The sequence below is a fragment of the Aspergillus tanneri genome, assembly GCF_003426965.1.
Source record: "Aspergillus tanneri strain NIH1004 chromosome Unknown AapTan_4_pilon_pilon_pilon, whole genome shotgun sequence".
NCBI lineage: Eukaryota > Fungi > Ascomycota > Eurotiomycetes > Eurotiales > Aspergillaceae > Aspergillus > Aspergillus tanneri.
In genome coordinates, this window is record NW_022984631.1 from 1469603 (window position 1) to 1495088 (window position 25486).

The 25486-nt window shown below is 49.2% G+C and overlaps 9 protein-coding genes across 9 annotated transcripts; 6 read left to right on the top strand and 3 right to left on the bottom strand.

The window, feature by feature from the left end:
* Positions 1–1530: 1530 nt before the first annotated feature.
* On the top strand, positions 1531–2661 carry ATNIH1004_005695 (aromatic alcohol reductase; the record flags this gene model as incomplete). Its single annotated transcript, XM_033570341.1, has 3 exons — positions 1531–1803; positions 1893–2219; positions 2281–2661. 3 exons carry the CDS (start codon positions 1531–1533, stop codon positions 2659–2661), a joined length of 981 nt encoding a protein of 326 aa, XP_033426373.1.
* Positions 2662–4278: 1617 nt separating this feature from the next.
* On the top strand, positions 4279–8187 carry ATNIH1004_005696 (RNA dependent RNA polymerase; the record flags this gene model as incomplete). Its single annotated transcript, XM_033570342.1, has 1 exon — positions 4279–8187. One exon carries the CDS (start codon positions 4279–4281, stop codon positions 8185–8187), a length of 3909 nt encoding a protein of 1302 aa, XP_033426374.1.
* A 963-nt stretch (positions 8188–9150) lies between these two features.
* On the top strand, positions 9151–10733 carry ATNIH1004_005697 (putative clock controled protein (Ccg-8); the record flags this gene model as incomplete). Its single annotated transcript, XM_033570343.1, has 2 exons — positions 9151–9442; positions 9538–10733. 2 exons carry the CDS (start codon positions 9151–9153, stop codon positions 10731–10733), a joined length of 1488 nt encoding a protein of 495 aa, XP_033426375.1.
* A 2001-nt stretch (positions 10734–12734) lies between these two features.
* Positions 12735–13266, top strand: ATNIH1004_005698 (uncharacterized protein; the record flags this gene model as incomplete). Its single annotated transcript, XM_033570344.1, has 2 exons — positions 12735–12967; positions 13053–13266. 2 exons carry the CDS (start codon positions 12735–12737, stop codon positions 13264–13266), a joined length of 447 nt encoding a protein of 148 aa, XP_033426376.1.
* Positions 13267–13589: 323 nt separating this feature from the next.
* ATNIH1004_005699 (putative carbonyl reductase) lies at positions 13590–14590 on the bottom strand (the record flags this gene model as incomplete). Its single annotated transcript, XM_033570345.1, has 3 exons — positions 13590–13837; positions 13900–14283; positions 14338–14590. 3 exons carry the CDS (start codon positions 14588–14590, stop codon positions 13590–13592), a joined length of 885 nt encoding a protein of 294 aa, XP_033426377.1.
* Positions 14591–17538: 2948 nt separating this feature from the next.
* ATNIH1004_005700 (uncharacterized protein) lies at positions 17539–20133 on the top strand (the record flags this gene model as incomplete). Its single annotated transcript, XM_033570346.1, has 1 exon — positions 17539–20133. The coding sequence occupies one exon, from the start codon at positions 17539–17541 to the stop codon at positions 20131–20133; it is 2595 nt and encodes an 864-aa protein (XP_033426378.1).
* Positions 20134–20510: 377 nt separating this feature from the next.
* ATNIH1004_005701 (Voldacs domain-containing protein) lies at positions 20511–21508 on the bottom strand (the record flags this gene model as incomplete). The annotated part of the gene is made up of 2 exons (XM_033570347.1): positions 20511–21132; positions 21201–21508. 2 exons carry the CDS (start codon positions 21506–21508, stop codon positions 20511–20513), a joined length of 930 nt encoding a protein of 309 aa, XP_033426379.1.
* A 626-nt stretch (positions 21509–22134) lies between these two features.
* ATNIH1004_005702 (uncharacterized protein) lies at positions 22135–22721 on the bottom strand (the record flags this gene model as incomplete). Its single annotated transcript, XM_033570348.1, has 2 exons — positions 22135–22655; positions 22706–22721. 2 exons carry the CDS (start codon positions 22719–22721, stop codon positions 22135–22137), a joined length of 537 nt encoding a protein of 178 aa, XP_033426380.1.
* Positions 22722–23490: 769 nt separating this feature from the next.
* CNA1 (serine/threonine-protein phosphatase 2B catalytic subunit) lies at positions 23491–25459 on the top strand (the record flags this gene model as incomplete). The annotated part of the gene is made up of 5 exons (XM_033570349.1): positions 23491–23608; positions 23729–24060; positions 24126–24383; positions 24438–25339; positions 25396–25459. 5 exons carry the CDS (start codon positions 23491–23493, stop codon positions 25457–25459), a joined length of 1674 nt encoding a protein of 557 aa, XP_033426381.1.
* Positions 25460–25486: the final 27 nt, after the last annotated feature.

A 25486-nucleotide genomic window follows, 5' to 3' on the forward strand; every position in this document is an offset into this window, starting at 1 on the left:
ATACATGCTCATCATGCAATCAAACCCCCTATAATACTAAATTTGCCAACCGGCTAACTAAAAGAAGACGCAAGTGTCCCAACAACTGGTACAATTCGGATTCTCAGGTCAACAATCTTCTAGAGATCTCTACAAAGTACAGAGTATGGGTTCCACGACGTCTCTTGATAATATCACGACAGCTCTGGCACTAATTTCTCCGCCAGATTTCCAACCCCTCTTACATCACATTGGTTGGAGCCGGACTGTTTGGGTACTTCACCAGTACGGCCCACAGATGTCTCTCAAACACTGTCAGCGATTGGCCTCGATGAGATTACTTCTGATGGGACTGTCCGTGATGTGAATTCCGAATCAACGAATCCCCTTACCTCTCTCGGAGTCCGCCACGCCGATCCGAAGATCTTTGATGTGGGGGGATATTAGTCATGGGCTAGGAACCACCAAATCACAGGGGAGAGGAATGCATGAAAATGTGTGTGTTGCTTGTCCAGAAATTGGGAATCCCGGGGAGCAGCCTAGGAGTTGGACTGGGGTTGATTCCCCGCATTATGCACCGAAACAAGTGAATGATGAAGATCAAAGGGATAGGAAGATGCACAGTAGAAAGATGGGCAGACTGACTGGCCGAAAGACTGAAGACTAATCAGATAGGAGGAAGAATGGCTAAACTAGTAGACCTTGACAGGACTAGACAGATAGATCGGGATGGGCCAACATGACGGTTCGATGATAATACTAATACTAAAACAACAAAATGGCGTACTGCGTAGTGCAGCATCACCTGCAGTGCCAATATCGTCACTGCCGGGAAGCCGTGCGAAATGACGTAACCGACCCCTTCCCTAGCCCTGCGATTCCCGAGCCACCGGCCCGTTAGTGTGAAAAATGGGATCTGAGGCGCCGACCCTCCTCCGACCATAGTACCCAGGGTCAGGATAAACGGCCCTCGACGGTAACAAGCCGTCCAAAAGTCACCAGACTGTATCGCGTGAATTTCCCCAGGAACACCACGCATTCTGAAGTTGCATCGATCGACATTGGAGGGGAATGACGTACTTTCTGCCCCCCTCCTTTTGCGACAACTCATGCACCAAGGGTAGCCTCTGTTTGGGAGCTTAACATCCACAGTCGACCCACAGTCGACCACTCTGGATAAGGAAGTGTGGGTAGTCGCAGTCATCGACTGATCCTGGACGGCCCATTTAAAAAAAAAGGGAGGGCCAATCCAGCCGACTTCTTATTCCTCTCTCTTTCCGTATATACTCTAACCAACCATCCTACCACCTTCCTCTTCCTCCCATTCTTTGTTCCTCTCAAACTCTCTGTCTACCACTTTTTGTTACCACATTTAGAAAATGATCATGTCACGAATGAAGGTCCTACTGGTCGGAGCAGGTGGTGAAACGGGCGGCTCGATCGCAAATGGGCTCCTAGATAACCCATCTTTTGTATGAGACATCTTAACCATGATGTTTAATCTATCTAACGATGTTTTTTTTTTAAAAAAATAAATAGGAAGTTCACGCTATGGTTCGGCCTCGGTCGGTTCAAAAACCTGCCATACTTGCTTTACAGGAACGAGGGGTTCAGATCCGTAGATGCGATCTCAGAAGCTCTGAAGAAACCCTCGTCGATGTTCTGACGGGAATGGATGTCGTTATCAGTTGTGTTGGTGCGGCAGAGCAACAGGACCAGATCACTCTCGCCAAAGCAGCGAAAAAAGCGGGCGTGCAAAGATTTGTTCCTTGTGCGTTCATCACCGTAGCACCACCAGGAGGCATAATGTGGCTCAGAGACGAGGTGGGTTGTTGGCCTTTTAAATGCTTATTGTCATATTATATTTTAATATTCTCATTTCATCGGCTAACAATTGATCTTGAATCGTCCAGAAAGAGACGGTATACAACCATATTAAACAACTTCAGCTCCCCTACACGATTATCGATGTCGGCTGGTGGTATCAACTCTCGTTCCCTAGACTCGAGTCTGGAAGAGCCGACTATGCCATGACCACCGCCAACAACGAAATTGTGGGCGACGGCAACACGCCCCTAGCTTTAACCGACTTGAGAGACATTGGACGCTACGTAGCCCGGATTATCGTCGATGACCGGACGTTGAATAAGATGGTCCTTGCATACAACACTGTGCTCACCCAAAATCAAATTTTTGACCTACTGGAGGAGATCAGTGAAGAGAAAGTCGTTAGAAATTACGTAAGTCGAGAGACTGTTGCTGACGGTACCGCGACATTGGCTAATTTCCGCCTCTATGCAGATCCCGGAAGAAACGGTTTACACCCGAGTGCTCGCAGCCCGACAGGCCAGTGAGACGTATCCTTACGATCCCGTGAAGTTCATTCCCCGATACATTGCTGAATACCAACTGTCTTGGGGTATCCGTGGCGACAACACCCCCGAATATGCGAAATATCTCGGCTACGTGACCTCGAAAGAATTATATCCCGATTTTAAGCCAACTGAATTAAGGGAATACCTTGAAAGCGTCCTCAAGGGCACAGCGAAGGGCGTTTACCAAGACCGTACCATTTCCAGGGCTTACCAGCGCACCTTCCCACGCAGTGAATCTAGCGACTCCCTGTACACGCGGATTTTCCCCCGGAATGAGTCCAGCGATTCACTCTATATTGGCCGGTAGAGCACTAACGCAGTGTTGAGAATGAATATCGAAGCGACGCTAGACATGTCTTTTTTGCAATTTATTTTGGGCGCAGCGGTTGTACATCAGTTTTTGGCCTTTTTGGGAGACCGTGTTTACTTTTGCTGACGGCCACCTGCATCTCTTACTTTTCCCTTCCTACTTGAGGGTTTTAGACTTGGGCTTTTTCTTTCTTTTCTTTTATTATTATATCCCTTTGACACTGGTGTCACCGATTTTGGTGATTTTAGATGAGCTGCATACTGCATACAGGTTTATGGGAGCTACGAAGCAAGTGGAATCTTGCAATCTGAACAAATATACCCCACAAATCTTACTTGGTTGCGCTACGGAGTAGACTCGATAGACTCGAAAATAGATACTGGCATACGGAGTACAGCTGCTACGTAGATCCTCCATTCAGCCTACGTCTGTTGAATACCGAAAGCAAAGCCTGAGATACGCTAGTATTGGCTTTATCCAGGGTACCGATTTAGTCTGTATGCAGTGCAACGTTTTCCACTTCGTTGATGCCACCGCCTCATGCTGTTCCATCTTTGCCATGATGTCATCCGGCCTCTGGCAACCAAATCGCATCGAGCTAATGCTATAGAGAGCTGTTCGCTGCGAGTAAGTAGGCAGCTTGATCTCTGCAATTGGTAGTAGCTAGCTTGCACTTGTTTCTTGTCACCTGAAATAATGGCAGTCTGCCTCTGAAATGGTTCCTGGATGTGATTTCCTATAATTTCACACTCAAGACCGGACGAATATTAATGTACCCCGTAGAAATTAGCATTTATAGCTTGTAAACAGGTAGGTTTGCTCTGTTTGGTACCCTAGTTCAAGACTTCTACTCTAGTTCATCCTGAACTTAATAAATCAATAAGTATGGGCAGGAACAAATTATAATAGCTAAGGCTATATATACCTCGTTTATTTAAGAATACATTCTTGTCTATTCCCTATGTACAGCGAGAAGCCTGCTCTTGGCGGCGGGGCAATGTTTACACGGCAACGGCAAAAGAGCCCCCAACTAAACCATGGTAATCACCCACTTGTTTAGTGCAAGAAAGTTGACCTCTCAAATCAGCGGGATGCCGACAAATACATTGAACATGGATGTGTCTGTATGAATCCGGATCCCCGGTGGTAACCTATGGATAGCCACAATGGTACTTACATTCATTCCATGACAGAGGCACTAGGACAAAGGTACTAACTGGATGACAGAGCCAAATGCGCCAATGCGGTTCGTCGAGGGGCCAATGCTTCTTCGAGTCGTAAATTGGCCAATTGCTGAACCACCACCTCCCGTGCCTGTCGCGTTGTGTGGGTGTTTTTTCCTTACCCCCTCTTCCTCTGGGTCCTGGGGACTTATTTATTCTTATCTATAATCATGGGGGAGACAGAGACTATTTCTACATTTTTATAATAGAGTATGTTCCTGTTTCTGTATGCACTTTGTGGTTGTCCCGTCTTTGCATAATGGAACTGACAATCCCCTCGGGGAGGATTTCTAGATCAATTGCATTGCCATCATTGTTATCGTTATTATTGTCGATTTCTGTCAATTTTTGTTTTAAATGCAGTTTGGCTTCTCAGAGGGTTCCGAAGGAGATGGACTTCCCCCGCACTCCAGTACGGAGCGGGAAAGAGCTGTACCAGCTGATTGACACGCTCAACAAACAGTTCGCATTGGAAATCCCCAATCCTCGGATCTACTCCCCCTCCACCGCACGTGACGACAAGTCCCTCCGATGGCGCAGTTATCGTGGTATCCAGCGGCTTTATTACGATCGCAACGTTGATCTGAATCGCATCCTGAATAGTTTCGACGAGTGGGTCTCTTCCCAAACAGCGCCACCGCTGGTCAACAATGCACGTAAGCGGGTAGCAAATAACTTGCTTCTGGACGGGGGTCGTGGACTGCTTTCTCGACAGGACGGGAACGAGCGTTTGAGGTACTTTGTGAAATTAATCGATGATGAGTTATATCTATTGGGTAAGGGTTCCTTCGTGTCCCATCTGGGTGAGAATGAACAACAGCCTCTGGTGGAACAGCCAGCTATAGAATGCAGAAAGAGAAGATTATCTTCGGAAGATGACGAATTCTATACTGCCCCAAACTCCCCGGTTAAAAACGCCGATTCCTCTCACTCGCCTCCTCCAGGCACGGACGAGTTTCAAAATCTGACAATTGAACATGTGGCTGGTGAGCTTGACGCCGACACAGCCGTTGACAGCCTGGCCCGTGTGTTTAAAACGCCCAAATCCACAGAGACAACAAAAGCACCGTCCAAATTCCTGGAAAAATTAACTGCGCCAGGCAATTTTCGGCAATACGATCCCGTGCCATCTGCGAAGACCAAACCGGAGTTCAGTTTCACGTCAACTACCACAGTTCCAAATACCTCGATCAATACCAGTCTCAGCCGGTTTGATACTTCATTCACATCAACTGTCACAGATGCCACCGATCCAATCACCGACTCGGACTCTTTATATGAGGATTCCGTAGTGAGCCATCTGCTAAGTCAGGAGATGCGAATGACTCTGGAGGCGCAGCAGTCGTTCAATGAGGGATCCTTCCAAGCACCCCGCTACTCTTATGAAGGAGAGATAATGAACGAGCTCCTTCAAAATGGGCCCTTCGCACTCGACCACAAATTCCCCGGCACAGTGCCGCTGCGGTATCGATACGAACTGGAGAGAATAGGCCGATCCTGGAATGTGCCGCTGGATCGCATGCTTGTAGGAAACAACATATCTTTCAAGTCAAGAGATGACTTTTGGAAATGGATCGAGAGACATAATCAGCGAGGAGCAAACCCGCTCCCAGAAAAGCCATCCAGTAGGGCATGGGATGCTGCCACTGGATCTTTTAGGACAGACAAGCATTCCGAGGTGGTCGTCCTCACAGGTGATTTGGATTGGTGCAGTGATTCCGAGCCTGGCATTCTAAAATTGAGCCTGAACCCTCTCAAGGCAGAGAGGACGTGTCGGTTCCACCGCCGCTTTGGCTCTGACCGATTCCTTAGCCTGACGATCCCTGCTCCGGCTCGGCCTCCTCCTTATCTACGGTTACCAGCGCAGCCCTCACTTTTGCGTGAGAGCTTAGCCTTGTGGCTGACACAAAACGTCCACCGATGTCTAGGAAGGATATGGAAGCCATTCTTCGTGGAAGAAGTTAAGATGAAGCGCAAGGCTATGGCAGAGCCAAGGTTTAGAGTTGAATTCTTTGCCATTGACGGGGTGGATTTTGATCATACTCCTGATCCGCCGCTCATTGCTCTTAAGCAGGAAAGCACAGGCCATACTCCAATGGCCCTCGACCCACTTATCCAGTGGCATATGCCAGCAGACCCAAATATAGGCCAATCCAATTGCAAGCTATTCCAACGAATTTCTTTGGGGCTTTCTAAGACTTTTGCAACGGTGACCGTGAGGCCAAAGCAGGTTTTGCACCTGAAGGACATTCCTAATCGCCCAGTCATGAACGACGGCTGTGCCCTTATGTCCCGGAGTCTAGCCAATCAGATCTGTGATTCACTGGGGATTACAGGGAACACACCAAGCTGCTTCCAAGGAAGAATTGCGGGCGCTAAAGGCTTGTGGATGGTGGACAAGCATCAGTCTCAGGCTTCGCCGGGAGGCGATGATATCTGGATTCAAATATCCGACTCGCAGTTGAAGATCAAACCACATCCACAAACATGGCAAGATCCTGTAGATGAAGAGCAGCTGACCTTTGAGGTTGTAAAATGGTCCAAGCATCTGCATCCCGTCGATTTGAACACCCAATTGCTGGCGATTTTGGAGCACGGTGGGCCCGTCAAGGAGCGTATAGCCGAGCTTACACGGGCCAGCATCCGAGCTGTGTATCAAGATTTCGCAGAGGTGCTTAAGTCCGACAGCCCTGTTCTCTGTCGTAGCTTGATCCAGAAGATCCGACCGGTGGCGGATGACAGCACCAGGCTGGCGCTTCATAAAGCTAGGCGCCTGGATCAGTGGACCGCAAGTGATGCTGAGACCTTAATTCGCCTCACCGAAGCCGGCTTTACACCCCGAAGCTTCTACCCCCTTCGTAAGCGGCTTGGAAAATGTCTCCGAGATGTGCTGGACCGACGAGTAGAGGAACTACATATCGAGGTACCGCTTTCTACGTACGCCTTCTGCATTGCGGATCCATACGGAGTACTAAAAGAGGATGAAATTCACTTTGGCTTTTCCAATAATTGGCAAGACGCCCAGGGTCAATTCGAGGATAATCTCCTGGATGGTATGGACGTTCTTGTGGGCCGTCTTCCGGCCCATCTTCCTTCTGACATCCAGCGGCGCAAGGCCGTATGGAAGCCAGAGCTTCGCCATTTCAAAGATGTCATTGTGTTTCCCACTGCAGGTCAGATTCCGCTAGCCCATATGTTATCTGGTGGGGATTACGATGGCGATACGCCATGGATTTGCTGGGATCAAGGGATCGTCCAGGCCTTTGCAAATTCTGACCTGCCCGCAGAAGAGAAACCACCGGAACACTTCGGTCTCACCAAGCATTCTGTTCCCATGGAGCAGATTCACTCGGTTGACGAGTTCCTCCAGAGTGCTTTTACGTTCAACCTGACTTTATCGAATCTAGGTAGGTGCACTATCGAGCACGAAAAAATCGCCTACGATGAGTCAATTGACTCACACAGCGCCAAAGAACTTGCGTGTCTTCTAAGTCACTTGGTCGATGGACGCAAGGGCGGGGTGCATCTGTCAGAGCATGCATGGCAGCAGTATCGCAAGAAAATCAGTCCGAAAGCCCGAGAGTTGCCGGCGTACAAGAATCCCGATCGGAAGCCCAAAAAGACGAACATCATCGATTACCTGCGATTCGATGTGGCTCGCAAAGAGCGGCATGCTGTATTAAAGCAGCTAGAGAGTTTATTCCCGGAGTCAGATCACTCTTGCAACAGAGACGAAGATCTCATAGGGCCATGGAACGAGGCCTGCAAGCAGGCTGAGAAGGAGAGCAAGAGCGGACAGCTTCACGACGTACTTAAAAGGGTTGTAAATGAAGTCGAAGAGCTGTATAGCCAATGGACTCGCTCATTCTCCTCAGAGGGTTCGTTTTCGGTCCTGGCATTGGACATCGCTGGTCGTGCGAGAACGATTCTACCCCCCTCTACAGGGGATCACCCAATGATCCATCTCTGGCAAAACAGTCGGGACGCATGGCTGCAACTGATCGCGTCGTATACGTACAAAAAACACCCCCACTCCGGTTTTTGGATCCATGCGTTCGGCGAAACCTTATGTCAAGTGAAAACAAACAGTGTCCCCTCGCGCCCCGTGACCCATGAAATCCTGGCTTGCTACCGAGTCAACCACAAAGTGATCGCGCGACTGACGGCGCAGGACACAGTAGAGGAGGAGGAAGACGACGAGGACGAATATGAGGGACAGGAGGCAATTGATGCGATGCTGTATGGGACGCAGGCATCGGGAGCTTATTATGACCCGGACGATGGAGCATCGCTGGAATGAAGGATCACAGTTCCGTCGGGGAATGGAGGGATCGATAGACGATTATTGGAGGGATAACTTCTCAAGGTGTCGAATACTAGTTAATAGTTAGTTACTGTAGACTAGACTCCTTGGAGGCCTAGACTAGCAGTGTTTCACCCTCCTGAGTCAGGAAATGGACACGATGTCCTGGACAAGTAAGCGGTCAGCGACGGCTTCGTACCCGCCAGTGTCACATGTCTTCATGAGACTCGATGAAGTTTAGTGAGAGATGACTCAGCATTATATGGCCCAATAATATGACAGCATACCGCCGGATTACTTCATTTTCAGAGCAAAAACCATTGAAACCATTGAAACCTACGACGGCGGACCAGAAAACCAAGCCCCTCCGGCAGAGTCAAACACTATCGTGGTTTATCCGAGCTCCAACATGTGACGATCAGATGTCAATCAATTCTGTTGAGAGGTTTTGATGGGGCAAATCCACTGTATTACTTCATATGAATCCAACCAAAGAATCACCGGCGAATGATAGGTGAACGTGGGAGGAGAAGTTCTGCGTTCCACGCCAATTCAGGCCATTATACTCTATTGCTACCAGTAAGTATTCATCCCATCCTTGCTTGTGACGAGGTTGCAGCCGGCGTACTACCTACTTACTTGATCTATCTACAGCTGCATCATTGAATCCCCTTTATATCCATCACCATTTGTCTTAGAACAGCCTGCTTTGCTCGGTATCCAGTTACCCTGCCCGAGCGAACCTGGAAACTGCCAACATTCTGTTCCTTTCTTTCTTGGCTTGTGCCCGCCCGCTTTTTTTTTTATTTTTGCACGTGAAAAACAATCCCTGTCCTCCGTCATCTGTCCTCCTCACAAGCGATCGTCGCTTCTCCGGATCTGTCCAACTACTAGTCATTTTGGCTTCCATTTGCATACTTATCACCTTCACTAGCAGTTAGCTTAGGCCTCCGGGCAGCCATGGACCACCGTCCTGACGGCACTTCGGTCCCGAACCCAAACTCCTCTCTTTCTGCTGGCCGGGACGCTGCTACGACGCCTACGCCCAACAACCCACGTACGACAATCCCTGCCTCTACCACCAGCGCTAATTCTTCGGCATCACCCCCTGTTTATCCTTCATCTCAGCATGTTCCTTCCATGATGGAAGTTGACAACAGTTCCGTGTCTGGGGATCGTTCTCGTCGAGCCACTAGTGTTTTGTCCATGGATGATATCGAAGCTGCTCAAGCTCTTGAGGGTCTTCGTACGGGTAGGTCCTCGTTTTCGTCGCTTCTTTTTCAGGATCCCCCCTTTTTTTGGTCTTTTCTCTCTCCCCTTCATCGAAGAATACTAACTGCTTATTAGAATACGGACAATCTCCTCGAACGTCGTCGCAGACCTCCTCTGCTTCTGTCGATTCGCAGCCGCAACCAGAACCCCTACTTTCCTTGCTAACTTCCACACATCCCTTGATCTCTTCCGCCATCAACGGCTCCGTATCTGCCTATACCACTTCCAAATCCTATTCTTCTAGGTTCAGATCCGGTGCCGAGTTCATCGAGCGCAATATCGGTTCCCCCGTTGCCAACACTGTTGGGACGGTGGGACGAAAGACCGGTGTTGAAAGCGGTCTTCGGTGGGCTCTAGAGCGCCGTGCATCCGGCTCATCTGACCCCAAGCGGTCCAAACGGCGCAAAGTAGGCGAAGAGAACCCATCAATAGACATGGACGTCGAGAAAGGGCTGGAACAATCAGCATTGCCCCATGGGATGCGTAGCTCCTCGGACCTGTCTGTGCCCGAGCCCCTACCACCATACGACGATCAAACATCACCCAATTATGATGAGATAGGTCCAGAACCCCCTTCCCGGCCGAACTCCACCTGGCAGAGCCGACTGGTCATCTCGACATCCGGTCTAGGCGTCGCAATGAGCGAGGAATCGCTTCGGAGCCTGCAGTATTGTCTGACCTGGCTGCGATGGGCCAATGGGCGGCTGGGCAAGGCCATTGTTGCTCTACAAGGTGCCCTGAAAGAGTGGGATCAGAGGCAGCAGGATGAGAACGGGTTGGCCGCTACTAACCAGGATACCTCGTTGCTTTCCCAGCGTATTCAGGCGGTCAGGGAGGATGTCCTGTCGACTTTGAAACAGGTGGTCAATGTTGTCTCCAAGTACGCGGGTGGAGCCTTACCAGAAAATGCAAGGAATCTGGTCCGTCGTCATCTGACATCCTTGCCGCACCGCTTCCAAGTCGCATCAACATCGCACCCTCCACCGGATTCGTCTGCTTCGTCCTCCGATGCCACCATTGGCGCCCATCGTATATTGGTGTTGGCACAAGAGGGGCTAGACATGATGTCTCAGGTTAGTGGAGTTGTTAATGACACCCTAGTTAGCGCAGACCATTGGTGCGAGAGGCTGGGCAAGAAACGGCCCGACAGCAAGGTCCCGAATGGCGCTCCACAGCCAGAGTCGCGCAATGAACCGTTCCCGGCCGATATCAAGCGGCCAATTCCTGAGGCGCAAGATGTCTCCATGACGGGAACGGAAGAAAAGACATAGTTAAAGATGATAACTGCGATTGTCGTCGTCATTGGGGTTTACTCAGCCGGCACTGAGTAGGATGATGATGGAAATTAATTGGTTCCTTCCAGAGTTGCGCTTCTTGATCACTACAGCTCTTCTTTATTCTGTCTGCCACTCGTTTTTATTCCTTTTGTTTTCATATACATTCTTTCCAGTACTGGTACATTGTCTTTGGTGGATGCGAAGACAGATGGCGTTGCTTAGGTTCCTGGTTACTGATTGATACCTGATTGTTGAACTGTTTGAATTGCTTCCTGGCTCAGAGTATTTTTCCTTTCGGTTCTGATTTTATCTGTCTGTGAATGCCATATACTGGTGTTCTTGCTATCTCTTGAATATACTGGCAATGCTATCCCGTCCTACAATAAAAGTTCCTGCATTGTTTGTATCTATCTGATCTGCTCGCCAAACCGCGGTTCTCCCAATTCCACCTCCCTCAATAGGGTCTTATCTCCTGACCCCCAGACCAGCTTCATATTTACGCGTTTCGGCTGCCGTCGTCGCCTTTCCATGACTGTGTAGCCCACTTGACACATGCATCATCTACGCGTTTCCGCCGACGCATCCATCTGTTTATCCGCAGGCAGTCTGATACATCATGAACAAATGGCTGTCACCTGGCCAACACCATTTCCTGGTCCCCGGTTTCTGAGAAGGATCCTGCGGTACGCTCACACCACCATCAACGGCAGCAGGACCCGAAGTCACCTTGGTAGGGGAAGGAACTGGAGGATTAGCCTCTAGTTCGAGCATTTTCCATTTTCAATTCCTCAACTCATGCATCCTTAACATCCCGACACAAGGTCAACAGCCCTCGCCGACTCAGTAAATGCAAATGCACGTGATAATCGACCTGAAATCGATCAAATGGTGCATCGCGATCTGAATCTTCATAGGTACATTTCTCTATCTGTTCCCTGTAGGTTTGTTTTTGGGACTCGGTCATGAGATTATGATAGCCTGGCTGAGAGGCGCGGAAAGGCGCGGATTCAGAAGAGGTCGAGTCTGCGCGATCGCCGTCACAATTATCTATAACGATGATAGGAGAGGGCGTAGATCTCCCCGCTGCGCTACCAAGTCCGAGAGAATAAACGGCGGGTCCGGAGTAAGCCCGTAGATTCTGGATTCGAGACGTTTTTTGAAAAGTCGATATAGGCAGGTGGATAGAGCAGGCTGTACAGGATAGACATTCCTCCAGAGATTTGTTCTAGTAGATGAGCCAAGATGTAATGACTGAATACATGGGATATGATAGGACAAACAAAACTCACTAGTTCTCTCTCCGATACTGAAGGCTTATATTCCATTTTGATAGGCATGGTGAATACTATGTGATTGTGGTATTTCTGGTTTCATTCTATCTGATATGACTAATATATAGATATACCTGGATACAATATACAAAGAACCAGAATCTGAATATTCTCGTTCTATTTCCATTTATCCATCCTTTCAGCAACCCTTTATCTTGACAATGAATACCCACCTATATTGTACGTCAGTTGGCCGACGGCTTTGTATCTTTGTGATCTTGTCATTTGTGGAGTTGTGTAGATCAAAGAATGATCATGAATGAATGGGTCTGGGTCATTGGGGTTATTATTATAGGAATCTGATTGTGCCTATTGTCTGTTTGTTTGTTCTGTGATTGTTTTCTCGGTTGACATGGTTTGGTTTTTTGGATATATTCTAGAAAATAGAATAGATGGATACATTGATACATTGTATATAGATAGATTAATAAACTATATAATAATGTCTACATTAAGTATAGCTTGGTATCTACATTATAACATCTAATTGAATCTTCTATATTAGCTGTCCAATATTCACTATTCACTATTACCAAACTCATCAGACCAAATCAATTCAGTTCACCACATTGCACTCACCCAACCAAACCATTACACCTTCTAATCCATTACAAGACAGAAGATGAAAATAGTTAAAATAAATAAATAAAAAGAGAGAAGAAGAATGTCAGACATTATCATCCCCCTCTTCCCTGCTGTCTGTCTGTTTCTCTCCTTCCTCTTTGTCATCTGTGTATATCGCAGCCCCATCTCCCATGTCCAACGGTTTTCACTAACAGGGATATGGAAGAAGAAATGCACGCCTGTTGGTTGGAAATCTATGTCCGAATCTGAATTCGAATTCAAATTCGATTCCCAATTAGAGATGGAAAGAGACCGGTCGTCGACATCGACAGGGTACGTAAGCCACCAAGCCAATCCTTCTAGTTAATAATAATCCCATACCTTATTAAATATGGATATAGAAAGTTAATGAGCACAGGATCACCTCTCAGTGCACTCCTCTCGCTGAATATTTCGATCCTTACACCTCCCTGCTCTACGATCATCTTCTCGACCCCGCGCTGCCGCCAACACCGAGGTGGGAATGGGAGCTCCGTCAACGAATCGACGAAGGAAAAGGCTTGGGTGCATGGAGGGATCGGCTCGTGGAGAGGATAGTTCGATGGTTGCAAGGCGTGCAGGAAGCGGTGTAATCTGCTCGAATTAACGACCAGCTCGAAGGACCTTTTGGGACTAGATTACGACTTGGGAATACTCCGCAGGTCACCGCTATCTACTCCGCACGCCTCGGAGAACCAAGAATGCAAGCTGCAAGCCACGGCATGCAAGGATTCGTGGCACCCGTCGAGTACCTGCGATAGACGACGCCACGTCGTATTCTTCAGGACACATCGAAAAAATTTCATTCATTCCTCTATAGCTCATATCATGAAGATGTATGGTAGGTATCCGCCTCCAAAAGAAAATCACTGCGTCCCAAATTCGCTTTTGCCAAAAAATCAAACAACACAACTACTTAGGGAGCACAGTATCCACCGTCGACCACGATATCGGCTCCCGTGGTGTAGGTGGATGCATCTGAAGCCAGGTAAAGATAGGCTCCCTTCAGCTCCTCAGGACGACCTTCGCGACCCATGGGGATCTTGTCCCGCCAGAGGTCCTTGGTCTCCTTGGGGACAAAGTTTGAGATTTCCGTAGCAATATAACCGGGGGAGATGGTGTTGGCGCGGGCAAACTTGACCCACTCGACAGCGAGGGATTTGCCTGGATGGTTGTCAGCATTTGTCAGGATTCATTCCTTTCGAATGTGGGGGAGATACACATACAGAGGTGGATTACGGCCGCCTTGGCGGCGTTGTAAGCGGCCTGCATCTGGGGGAAGTTCACTATATGTCCGCTCATGGAGGCTGTAGCGACAAAGCTACCGTAGGTGAAGTTGGTCAACTTGTTGCCGTTCAAGTCGGTTCCCTCCTCCTTCTGTCTCCTCCAATGCGCCGCGGCTGCTTTTGCACAATAGAAAGTACCATTGAAATCAATGTCAACAACGCTGGAGTAGTGGTCGAGCGGGCCGTCCACCATGGGACCCTTGGTCCAGGGGATACCGGCGTTGGCGATGAAGACATCCAGTCGGCCGTTGAAATCCTTCACAACTTGATCGACGACCCGCTGAACGGCCTGGGCGTCGGTGATGTCAAGCTGATACGCCTTGGCTGGAAGCAGTCAGTGCATACTTTTCCAGCTTTTATGAAGGTGCGTGGCCATACTTTGAACACCGTACTTGGATGCCACCTCGGCGGCCCGCTCGGGACACTTTGTGTTGGTGTTATACAACATGGCGACATTAGCACCGGCCTCCGCCAGACCCTCCGAAACAGCAAGACCAATACCGGCACCGGCACCGGTGACAATGGCGGTTTTACCCTTCAGGGAGAACAACCCCAGAAGGCTTGGGTGGGCTGGAGGAGTGGTGTTGTGGTGCAGGAAATGAGCACTCTGGTTGATGGGAGTGGCAGCCATGGTAGAATAGACTCGACTACTATTGAACGGACAACCAAAAAATAAACGAAAAACAAAATGAATAAAAGTCCAAAAAAAAAAATGAATTGGGAGACCAGAGAGTGAGCAAGAAAGAAAGGAAGGGGAAAAAAAAGCCAAACTAACGTAGCCGCCCCTATATATACCCTGTCAGGCAAGCAAGAGCTTAGTGAGCTATAGACTACGCCGTACAGCTGGTCCATGGCGGGGTCGACCGAAAGCTCTGAGTCTGAGCAACAAGGTTCATCACTAAGACTGATGGTGGATTGGGTATGACGCTATGTTGCCCCAGAGGATCCGTTGAAAGTGTGGGACAATTCGTGGGTGAACCAGCACGAAACTTCCACAACGCAAACCGGCTAGTGGGCCGTTGCCTATCAGTTCCGCATCCCCTTCACGGGGATTCCATCTGGTCCTTTTGTCTTTGTTGATACCATCGCAGGTCCATTCTTTTTTTCTCCTAAGAGACTCTGAGAGACAGTTGAATGGTGAGCGTCACTTCCTCATTCTGAAGGAGGGGACATGTGGACCCGTATCTACATTCTTCCCGAGCACGTGATCTAAAGTCCCGTGATACTCATTTGGAGTTGTGGATTCCATAGATTCAGCTACTAGTGGATTATGAGGATGGAGCTATAGCTGGAATATAACGGATTTACTATAGGAATCTTCCGGTCTCCTAGGAATTGTAGCACCATCCCCCAAAAGTCCGGTCAAAGGATGGAGAACTGGGGCAAACCAATGCATCTTTCTCCTACTCAAGATCTAGTCTCGGAAGGACCTAGGCTGGTGTAAGGTGATTAAAAGCATATGGGAGGATTGATCCGTCAATTATAGGTCTAACTGACAAATGACAGGGGTACAAGGACCGTCCATACATGTTTCTGATGGATGGCCAGTCCTGGTGGTCCTCTTTTAGAGCTCATACATTCACTTCCAACAAGGCCATCTCTTTGTCTGCCTATAAGTAGAGGAGTGAATGAGACCAGTGGATTCGACAGTGTCTAGTTGTTAATAGTCTTGGATATCTCCTCCAGCGACTAGCAAACACTGGATAGGCACTCAAACACTTAATCGAACAATGTTCGATTGGTTTAAAATAATGCAGCTATTGAAGTAATCTAATAAGGGGACTCAATTTAGGGATTGGCTACCATGCACCATGTCAGGTGTAAATTAGACATTTATGTAATTCCCCCAGGCAAACGTCATGGGCCTAAGAAACTGTTAGATATTAATAGCCCGCAGTCCTTGAGTCCACTTACTAGGTGCTGGCCAATAAGGGCTACAAATTTGTCCTTAGATGTAAAGAATACTCCATAATTAATTTGTGCCCTGTCAAAGTCAATCCACATCAAATTTTTGGATCGCTGTCAAACACCATATTTCTAGGATGGGGGGCATCACGGAGGATGCCAGCCTTATGAATTTCCTGTACTACACGGAGAAAACCCTTTGCACGTTCCTTAGAGTAGGTGTCGATCCAGAATTTCCGCACACCTGGAATATACTCTAAGATGATGGCACTCAGGGAAAATTTATCATTGGAAAACCAGTCCAGACTTGGTTCCCAGAGCTTAATATTAATATCTCAATAACACCATAAAACTTTGGAACAAACCCTCGGACACACGCGCCATGCTGGGCTAGACGCTCATATGCCGCAGGTACATAGGTTTGTTTTTCTCTTGGGATGCTTACTATCAGGGCCTATTACAATGCTATATAGCAGTTAGCTAAATTTAGTTAAGTAGCTATAGATACTTACCACCTTCATAATGCATCTATAGCTGCGTATATCCACTACTAGGACCTGGGCGCAAAATTGGAAGTATTTAACACCTCCTTGATAGTGACCTCGGAGGCAGCGATGTTTGTAAACCACATTATCTCAAGAGGCCAGATCACCTCGGCTTGAAGTATAGTCCACGCCACTTGATCCGACAAGAAGAGTTAGGCTTTAATGGGAAAGCTTCAAATATAAAATCTAGATAGATATAGAGCCCCCTGAAACAGCAACAAAGCAATTAGCGCGCTGAGAGGCGGTCAACAGGAAGTTTACAACGGAGATCCAACTGAAATGGGCATACGTAGAATGAAGATGTTTCCAGAGTCCAAACTATTAGTCAGGTGACCATCCCCAATCGCTGCATTCATTACCAAGTCACGGGAGCTCAGGGCAGCGCCACGCACCTACCAAAACCAGAAAGGCTTCAGGATGTTCGTAGATCTTCCCACCTTTCCATAAGGCATGAACAGTATTGTCCCTAGAAAGTTGAATGTAATAAGATTCTGTAATGCAATTTCCCCCGAGTACTCCGGCATCGACCTGGGCTTGTCAAACCTTTTCTTCATTGGCTGACGCGTGACCCCACAGTCGATGGTCATCAACGTCAACCATAGCCCTAACTGACAGCCCAGTCAATGCATTCGCACCCGATCGCATGATGCTCCCAACTAAAACAGTGACATCGCATCACAAGGGATCTGAAATGAAGCGTTTAGCAGTCATGTTTTCGATGAGGAGGGGATCAAACCATAGCCAGCATTCCTCGCGTCCCCAACGGCAATGCGTCAACATTCCTCTGCTCCAACTGGATTTCTACACCCATAACAAAAAGCACTCCCCCTTCCTCCCCGCGTAACCAGCCTCCTCGCTATGCTCCTGCCTGATTGTTATCTCCTGTATTGCGAGCCGTGCTTCCTTATGCGGTTGGAAGGCCTGTAACCTTTCCCCGGAATCAATTTAGGATCCTGGACGTCAGTCGACTGAAACGAGATACATCTTGACGAACGACGAGAAGAAAGCTTCCAGAAACGGAGGAGAAGACAAAGAGAATTTCTGTGGATGGGCCAATTGGTCCTCACGTCGTGTCAGAACCAATCGTGGGTCCCTGGGATAGAGCTCAAGTAGTCAACGGGCATTCATGATGCCAGCATTGACTACAGTTGTCGCCATCGCTGTCTCTTGCGCGGCGGTCGTCATTGTCGCGACAGTCGTGGGCACCATTGTCTGGCTGAGAATTCGTCAGGAGCGGCTGTCGCTCGCAGTGGCCAATGTCCGGCAAGGCCCATACAATGTACGCCTACAAACCTTCCCTACCGACACTTTAACGGAATTGTCGCGCGAAGAAGGCTCGGCTCTGAGGCAATATGGCCAGCTACCATATGGAAAGCCAACCGAATGGGGCCTGTTGGCGTCACGGGAAAGTCTTGTTCAGGACTCTGAAGCCTTAACTAGTATTGCCGAGAAGGCGCGCGGACTCCGGAGGTCTTTGTCACGGTCTCAGTCCGTTAGACGGTCCAAGAGCTTCACACGACCTTCTCGGAAAAGCTCTCTAGCACCGTTAAAGGAGACACAAGTTAGACCGGTATTTCACACCTCGAATGCGGTCGGTGGAAAAGTTGATGTTGATAATCTGCCCACGTCGGCCGTGGAAGGGGTGGTCGAGCTGCCGACGGAAAGAACTCCCCGACACACTCCAGAAAGAGACGAGGAGGGATCTAGTGTTGCGTCTAGTTCACGGCCTCTCTCGGGACCATGGACAGCAACGCATCAGAGAGAGCGCTCGAGCAACCTTTTCCCAGTGATAGAGGACAACCTACAAGGGTTCGAGCAAGGGAGGCCGCGCGCAGGAAGCATTACTGCCCAATCGCCTGGAACAATGCCAGAGCAGCCTATGCCTCCTCCTCCTCCCACTGCTTATCCTCCAAACCGTTTCCGTCTCTCCAAGAATGACTCGACGTGCTTCTCTTCGCTGAGCCTGGAAACAGCCGATAGCTCCATATTGCTGGATGACAGCCGAAGGGCCTCCGCTGCTATGGATAGTGATTTCACCTCCCCTGCATTGCCTCCTTGCCCTATGTTTGCGCCGTACAGTGCCAATGACGTTGGACGCATGGAGTACGAGCGAAGGAGCTATGTTCCATCCTGCGCTGTCGTACCCGCACCCTTCGTCTTCCCTGCCAATTCGCCAGCACGGGAGGTCCAGAGGAGGGAACCAGATCGGACGTCGCCTCGTCGCAGTCTAACTGCACGTAGCCCAAGCCATTCCCTGGAGCGCATCAGTCCACCACCACGGAGGAGTGAGTCGCTATCCAATGCCACGAATCATTCGAGACGGGAATCCATGTACGCAGATCTGGATCACATCCCTCCGTTAAATCCCGCAACCCGGAATACAGGTCTTCTGCCATACTTCAGCCAGATGCAACGACATTCCCTGCACGGTAATCCTCGGAAAGAACATGACCCATTCGTTGGCGGCGTCCCTGGTGCCAACGGGCTCACCGGCCATCCCAATGCGCCAGGACGGAGACCGAACAGTTTCTCCATCCAAGAAACCTATTCGCAGACCTCTGCATGTCACCCCAGGCCACCACTACCATCCGCACTGAAGGGAGGTAGTGGCCCTCGAAAAGGTCATCGACGGCAGAATTGCGTTCGCATATCAATCCACCCACCTATCACCTTCGGCGCACCTACATTCTCTCCCATGGTAGAAGAAGAGCCCGAAGAATTCGACGATAAGCATGGGCGCCGATCAGACATCTCAGAATTCTCAGCGTCTAATGTCTCGTTACTGAATTCTAGTGTATCGTCTCTGCCAGTGGAACCGAACAGTTATCAGGACCTCCAAAACGAACGACCCCAAACAATAGAGAACAATGGGAGTCGGCCTACCTCCTATGGAAGCCCGTCGAAGAAGAGGAAACATACGCGAAACGATTCTGGGGACAGTTTGCTGAACCCCTCTGGCAATGGCAAAGCCCTCCCTGAGCTTCTTACCTCTCTACCTACCACTACCGAAACCAACATGTCAAGCACTCCATCACCAGAGAAAGTGATCCCCGTCTGGATGGCGCCAACCTACAGCTTGTCACCTACGGCGTATGAAAACTCGCCGAGTCCTGGCAGTCCACGCCGATCAGCAGTGAAGGGGCCGCGCATTCAGCCTGCAAAATCAGTCCGCAGCAGCGTCCAATCCTTGCACTTAGAGGAAAACGCCAAATCGATAATGACAACACCGTCCAGTCCGGTAGACCGCCATCCTGCTCGCTCTAAAAGCACTCTGAAAGTATCAAGTACCAAATTGGCTGACTCGGTGCAGCATACAAGGGGAAGAAGGGGGAGCGTTCCGGATTCATCATCGACAATGGACCGAAGCACGAAAGAGGAGGCTAATAAGAATAGTAGTAGCAAACAATCGGCAACGCAGCAGCCTAAGAAAATGCCTTCATCAGGCGCCAACGAAGAGCCCAGTGCAAACGGTGCACGTATAGTCCCTATCTGGGAAGACCGGATCAAGGAACGACGCCAATCGACGCCGAAATCCACCATCTTCCTGGTCAACGATCCCACAGAGTTACAGGGCGAGATATCACCGTCGCCCAAAAACCGGATCAAGGGTCGACAACGATCCAAATCAGCATTCGTGACCCCAACTAAGAAGACAGTAGGGTTAGGGATTGGAGCTGCGACTCCAGTTAGTTTGTATGATGGAGATGGATTTTTGAAAGAATGATAATGTCCGGCTCAGGCAGCCGTCCCGTTATGTAATTTTCTTTTTCCTTTTCTTTCTTTAATTGTTGGCTCATTTGGGAGGATAGGAATTGTTAGTTGTTTTAGGCCATATGCGATCATTTGCCTCCGTCGACAATTTTGATTCTTTTTCTGCAGACGAGATGTTGTTTGATATCCGATGTTTTGACAAGCGTCATCAGGACAAATGAAAACTTATCATACCTCATGGAATTCTAGGATGCCAGAGTCAATCGCCGTATGATTCAATTTCCAATTCAAACCTTGAAACTATTTTTATGAAGTCTATCATTATTGTATTACCATATCGCAGTATTGTCCTGCAGCCCCGGGACAGGTCCGTGGCTTGCTGTTTGAAGATTAATCAGTTCGCCTCCATTTGGTTTCCTCTCCTTGATCCTCACCCTGAATTTCTCCATCCTGCCCATCACTTTCTTCGTCTCTTGGTCTCACTATACCAGCCCCTGGGCCGAGTGGCAATGTCGGCCCCTCTCCACTGGCAATCCAGTTCCCTTCCTCGTCGAAGTACTCATGCATATTCTCGGCAGTAATCCACCCTGAGCTACCTTCCACAGGTGGGGGGAGACCTCCATCCCCGCTGCCCATGGAAACGATCCCAGACTGGAAGAGCGAGTTTTCTTCCTCATCTTCATCGTCTTCCTCCATCGGGTCCGGATGAAGGTTCGAACAGGCAGACACAGCCGCATACAGCGCCTGCGTGGGTGTTTCTTTGGGCTTATTATCGTCCAGATCTTCGGTAGCTGTATCTGTATCGGTCGGCGGAACAATCGTTATAGTCATACTCTCTTCTTCATCATCATCTCGTGTGGGTGGCTCCGGCTTCGCAATTTGCATATAAAGACCCTGGAGTTCGGTATCAGAGGTATCAGGGAGTCGCAGTCTCTGGATCGCATGCAAGGAGATGGATGGATAAGGGATAGAAACGCCTGCGGAAACGGAGGGGTTGTATAAGAGGAATTTGCTGAGAGATGTCCGTTATACTGTGTTCCATTTTTTGTAAATTCATAGAGTAGGAAGAATATGACTTACTCCGATGTCACCCAAATGTCCACGTTGTCAAGGACGATCTCTTTTCCATCGCTCTCACCGTTCGCGTTACTCTCTGCTGTCGCGGTGGGGGCATGGCCGTCGGACCCATTGACTGTCGCCGCTGGTCCACGAATTGCATTCAGAGTAGAAGATGCGACGAGGTCATGTTCGGGGATGACTAGCTTGCACTGTTTGCTGTGGTAGTGGAGGACGGCGGGACCAGAGTGGAATGAGGATGGAGTACGCGACTGGTGGTCGGCAAGAGGAATAAAAGACGACGTCTCCGGGGCTGTTCGAAGGGGTTCCATACTTGCGAATATTCGAGTGGAGAGCAGGATAATTTTGAGACGGTGGTTGTTGAAAATAATTTCAGAGTGATGATGTTTCTTGCTGTGGGAGAAGCTTTGGCGGCAGCCTCTGATGGTTTGACGGAGCATGCGGGGAGTTCCGCCTCGCTAGATTGTATTTGATGGATGCACAGCTTGCAATGGTTGATATGCGCCCAGTACTTTAGAACAGGAAATTACAGTATGTATATTATGCTTCAGAGTACATTTTATTATTTATCTCTCCACACCACGTCATGCCAATGCAGTAGCGTCGATATCACCGTGGCACAGTTCTATATAAATAGCTGCTTGACAAGAAAAGTACGCCATTTCGTTAAGTACACCCTGTGGATATAAGGATCTCACCAATCTTCGTAACACTTTGTTGATCATAACAACTAGGCTCAATGCTGCATCAGAGCTATCGTGTGCTTCCACACTGCAAGAATGAGGTAATGCGGCACTGCAAATGGGCGGTTTCGAAGAAGCCTTGTGACAGTCAGCCAGTACGTCACTTGCCCCTGTTGATAAATTCCAACAGTCCCACCAAATATGGAGCAGCGATACGGAATACAATTTTGATGTTGAAGGTGCTCGTGACATCGTTATTTCACATCTAGTCTTCCAAATGCCTTATCCAGCTCTTTTCCCTCATCCCGCGGTATCATCGACGGTAACCCAGACGCGGTGGGATCAGTCGACGAGCTGTCCAGCAAACTCTGTGTCGACTGACTCTGTGATCCAGAACCTGGCATTTTACTCGGCTGAAGCAGTTTCTCTTCTCGGTCTAACCAGCCAGGAGCAACCCGTCTTTTCTCAGCAAGCTCCCGCTGGGATATGGACCCTTCCCAATCTTTGATGGCATTCTCTGCGTCATTTTGGATTTTGTTTAGATGTTGTTCGAGAGATCTGCAGGAAGTGAGTATCTCCTCTGGAGATGCCGCATGTTCACCGCTGGCGGAGACGACGTAGCGGTTTTTGGTATCAGCGTCGGTAGGATCAACCAGTACGGAAGGGGGAAGTGTCGAAGGGACTGATTTGTAAGTATAGGGGAGAGTGACGGTGGTGGGAAGATTGATAAATGGGGAGACGGTCAGTGGGACCTGAGCCAGCAGGGGATGAGGACCTGGGAGCGGTTAGAACTGTAGGATCTGAGGGAGACACAGGGAAACATACGATAGGATTCATACATGGTGGAGATGAGCGGCGGAAGACTGCCAGTATCAGGAAGGTGGAGGATAGGATGGATATCGATTTGGCTTGACCCTCAAGGCAGAGAGCAGAAGTGGACGAAATACAGTGCAATACAAGAAGTGGGCGAAACGCGGGTAATTAATTACCTCTCCGTATACGGGATGGGGCTGATCATCTAAGATCAACAGTGGCATCGTCGAGGGATCTTGTCTCGTTGCACAGCCATTCTCCCCATCTATCTCTGTTTCTCATCATCATCACCCTTCGGACTCGTCGTCTTTTTAACGCACGACCCGAGCTCGATCCTATCGACCTGGTCGCATTTGTCTCTCCACTTTAACGAGCCTCGGAAGAAAACCCCCTTTCAATTTCCCTAGACTTAAATTCTCAGACTACCTTCTACAGCCTTGAGTATCGGGAAGGGGATATAAAAAAAAAGGAAGACAAAAAAGGAAATAGAGAGAAACAGAAAAAAATAAGCTAGATTTGCAGCGGATCCTTGTTCCTGGATCTCGAATCGTCTCTTCTGTATCACTTCTCGTTTTAACTATCGTCCCATCGGTCTCGTGTGTGAATTCCCGCCGCGCTTAACCCCACCATCACAGAGCTAGTCGGTCTCCGCGCAGCCTCCGTCTTTTGCTCACTAACTCTCTCTCCCTCTTCCCCCTTTCCCTTCGCGCTTGTTCCCATCCTACCGGGGTTCCGAGCTCTTGCGATTTTTTCAAGATCCAAGACCTGAATCTTCACCCCCCTCAGCTCTGTTCAAGATGGATCGGACAATAGCGCGTGCGGTAACGGAAAAGAAGCCGGTCCCGGAGATCGACTTCACATTACATACCATGGAAGATGGCACTCAGGTGTCCACACTGGAGCGAGTAGTTAAAGGTATGGGGTAGATTCTGGTCCTGACTTTTTTGCTTCTTGCACGCTCTCGCAAATCTTTTTATTTGTTATTTTATTTTTTTTATTTTATTTATAATATCTAACGGTTCTGCGGTTCTCCAGAGGTGCAAGCGCCGGCGTTGACCACCCCGACGGATGAACAGTTCTGGTCTCCAGAGGACCCCTCCAAGCCCAACCTCCAGTTTCTCAAACAGCACTTCTACCGGGAAGGCCGCCTCACAGAGGACCAGGCGCTATGGATTATACAGGCAGGGACACAGATCTTGAGATCGGAACCCAATTTACTAGAGATGGATGCACCCATCACCGTGTGTGGCGACGTTCACGGCCAATATTATGATTTGATGAAACTCTTCGAAGTCGGTGGCGATCCCTCCGAGACGCGATATCTGTTTTTGGGAGACTATGTGGATCGGGGATATTTCAGCATTGAGGTGAGTCTCCGGGCTGTTGGGTTATCCGTGTTGGTCGATGGTGTGGCCAACCTGACTGTATACAGTGCGTTCTTTACCTCTGGGCTCTGAAGATCTGGTACCCCAATACACTCTGGTTGCTTCGAGGCAATCATGAGTGCAGGCATTTGACCGACTACTTCACCTTCAAGCTAGAATGTAAACACAAGTACAGCGACCGGATCTACGAAGCCTGCATTGACTCGTTTTGCTCATTGCCACTCGCGGCGGTCATGAACAAGCAATTTCTCTGTATTCACGGAGGACTGAGCCCCGAGTTGCACACCCTGGAGGATATCAAGGCGGTAGGTTGACTGCAATCTGTGGGGTTACCACTGGCTGATATTGACATGCGGCAGATTGACCGTTTCAGAGAGCCCCCGACTCATGGCCTGATGTGTGACATCCTGTGGGCCGACCCCCTCGAGGAATTCGGACAAGAAAAGACCGGCGATTACTTTGTCCATAATAGCGTTCGGGGATGCTCATATTTCTTCTCTTATCCTGCCGCCTGCGCTTTCCTGGAAAAGAATAACCTGCTTTCCATCATCCGAGCCCACGAGGCGCAGGATGCGGGATACCGCATGTACCGGAAGACAAGAACGACCGGATTCCCTAGTGTAATGACCATATTCAGTGCTCCGAACTACCTGGATGTATACAACAACAAAGCCGCCGTCCTGAAATACGAGAATAATGTGATGAACATCCGCCAATTCAACTGCACTCCTCATCCGTACTGGCTGCCGAATTTTATGGACGTGTTCACTTGGTCACTTCCGTTCGTTGGTGAGAAGATCACCGACATGCTCATTGCCATTCTCAACACCTGCTCCAAGGAGGAACTCGAAGACGACACCCCCACATCTGCCACCGGCCCCTCTTCCCCTCCTCTTCCGATGGATACAGAGAGCAGCGAATTCAAGCGACGTGCAATCAAGAACAAGATACTTGCCATCGGCCGTATATCTCGTGTCTTCCAAGTGTTGCGTGAGGAATCGGAGAGAGTCACAGAACTCAAGACCGCTGCTGGGGGCCGTCTTCCAGCGGGTACTCTGATGCTTGGAGCCGAGGGCATCAAGCAAGCCATCACTAATTTCGAAGACGCCCGCAAGGTTGACTTGCAGAACGAACATCTACCTCCCAGCTCGGAAGAGGTTTATCGGCGGAGTGAGGAAGAAAGGAATGCGGCGTTTGAGCGTGCTCAGCGCGAGGCTGAAAATGACACTGGGTTGGCTACTGTGGCTAGACGTATTAGCATGTAAGTTGTCCTCGTCTCCAGCGTCAGAAAGTGGAGTATTCACTAATCTGCTACAGGTCGGCCGGTTCGGGCAGAAGTCGCCGATATCGAGATGCTGCCAGGGAGGTTCGAGAAGCATAATAAACTACCAAGAGTAGGTAGCATCGA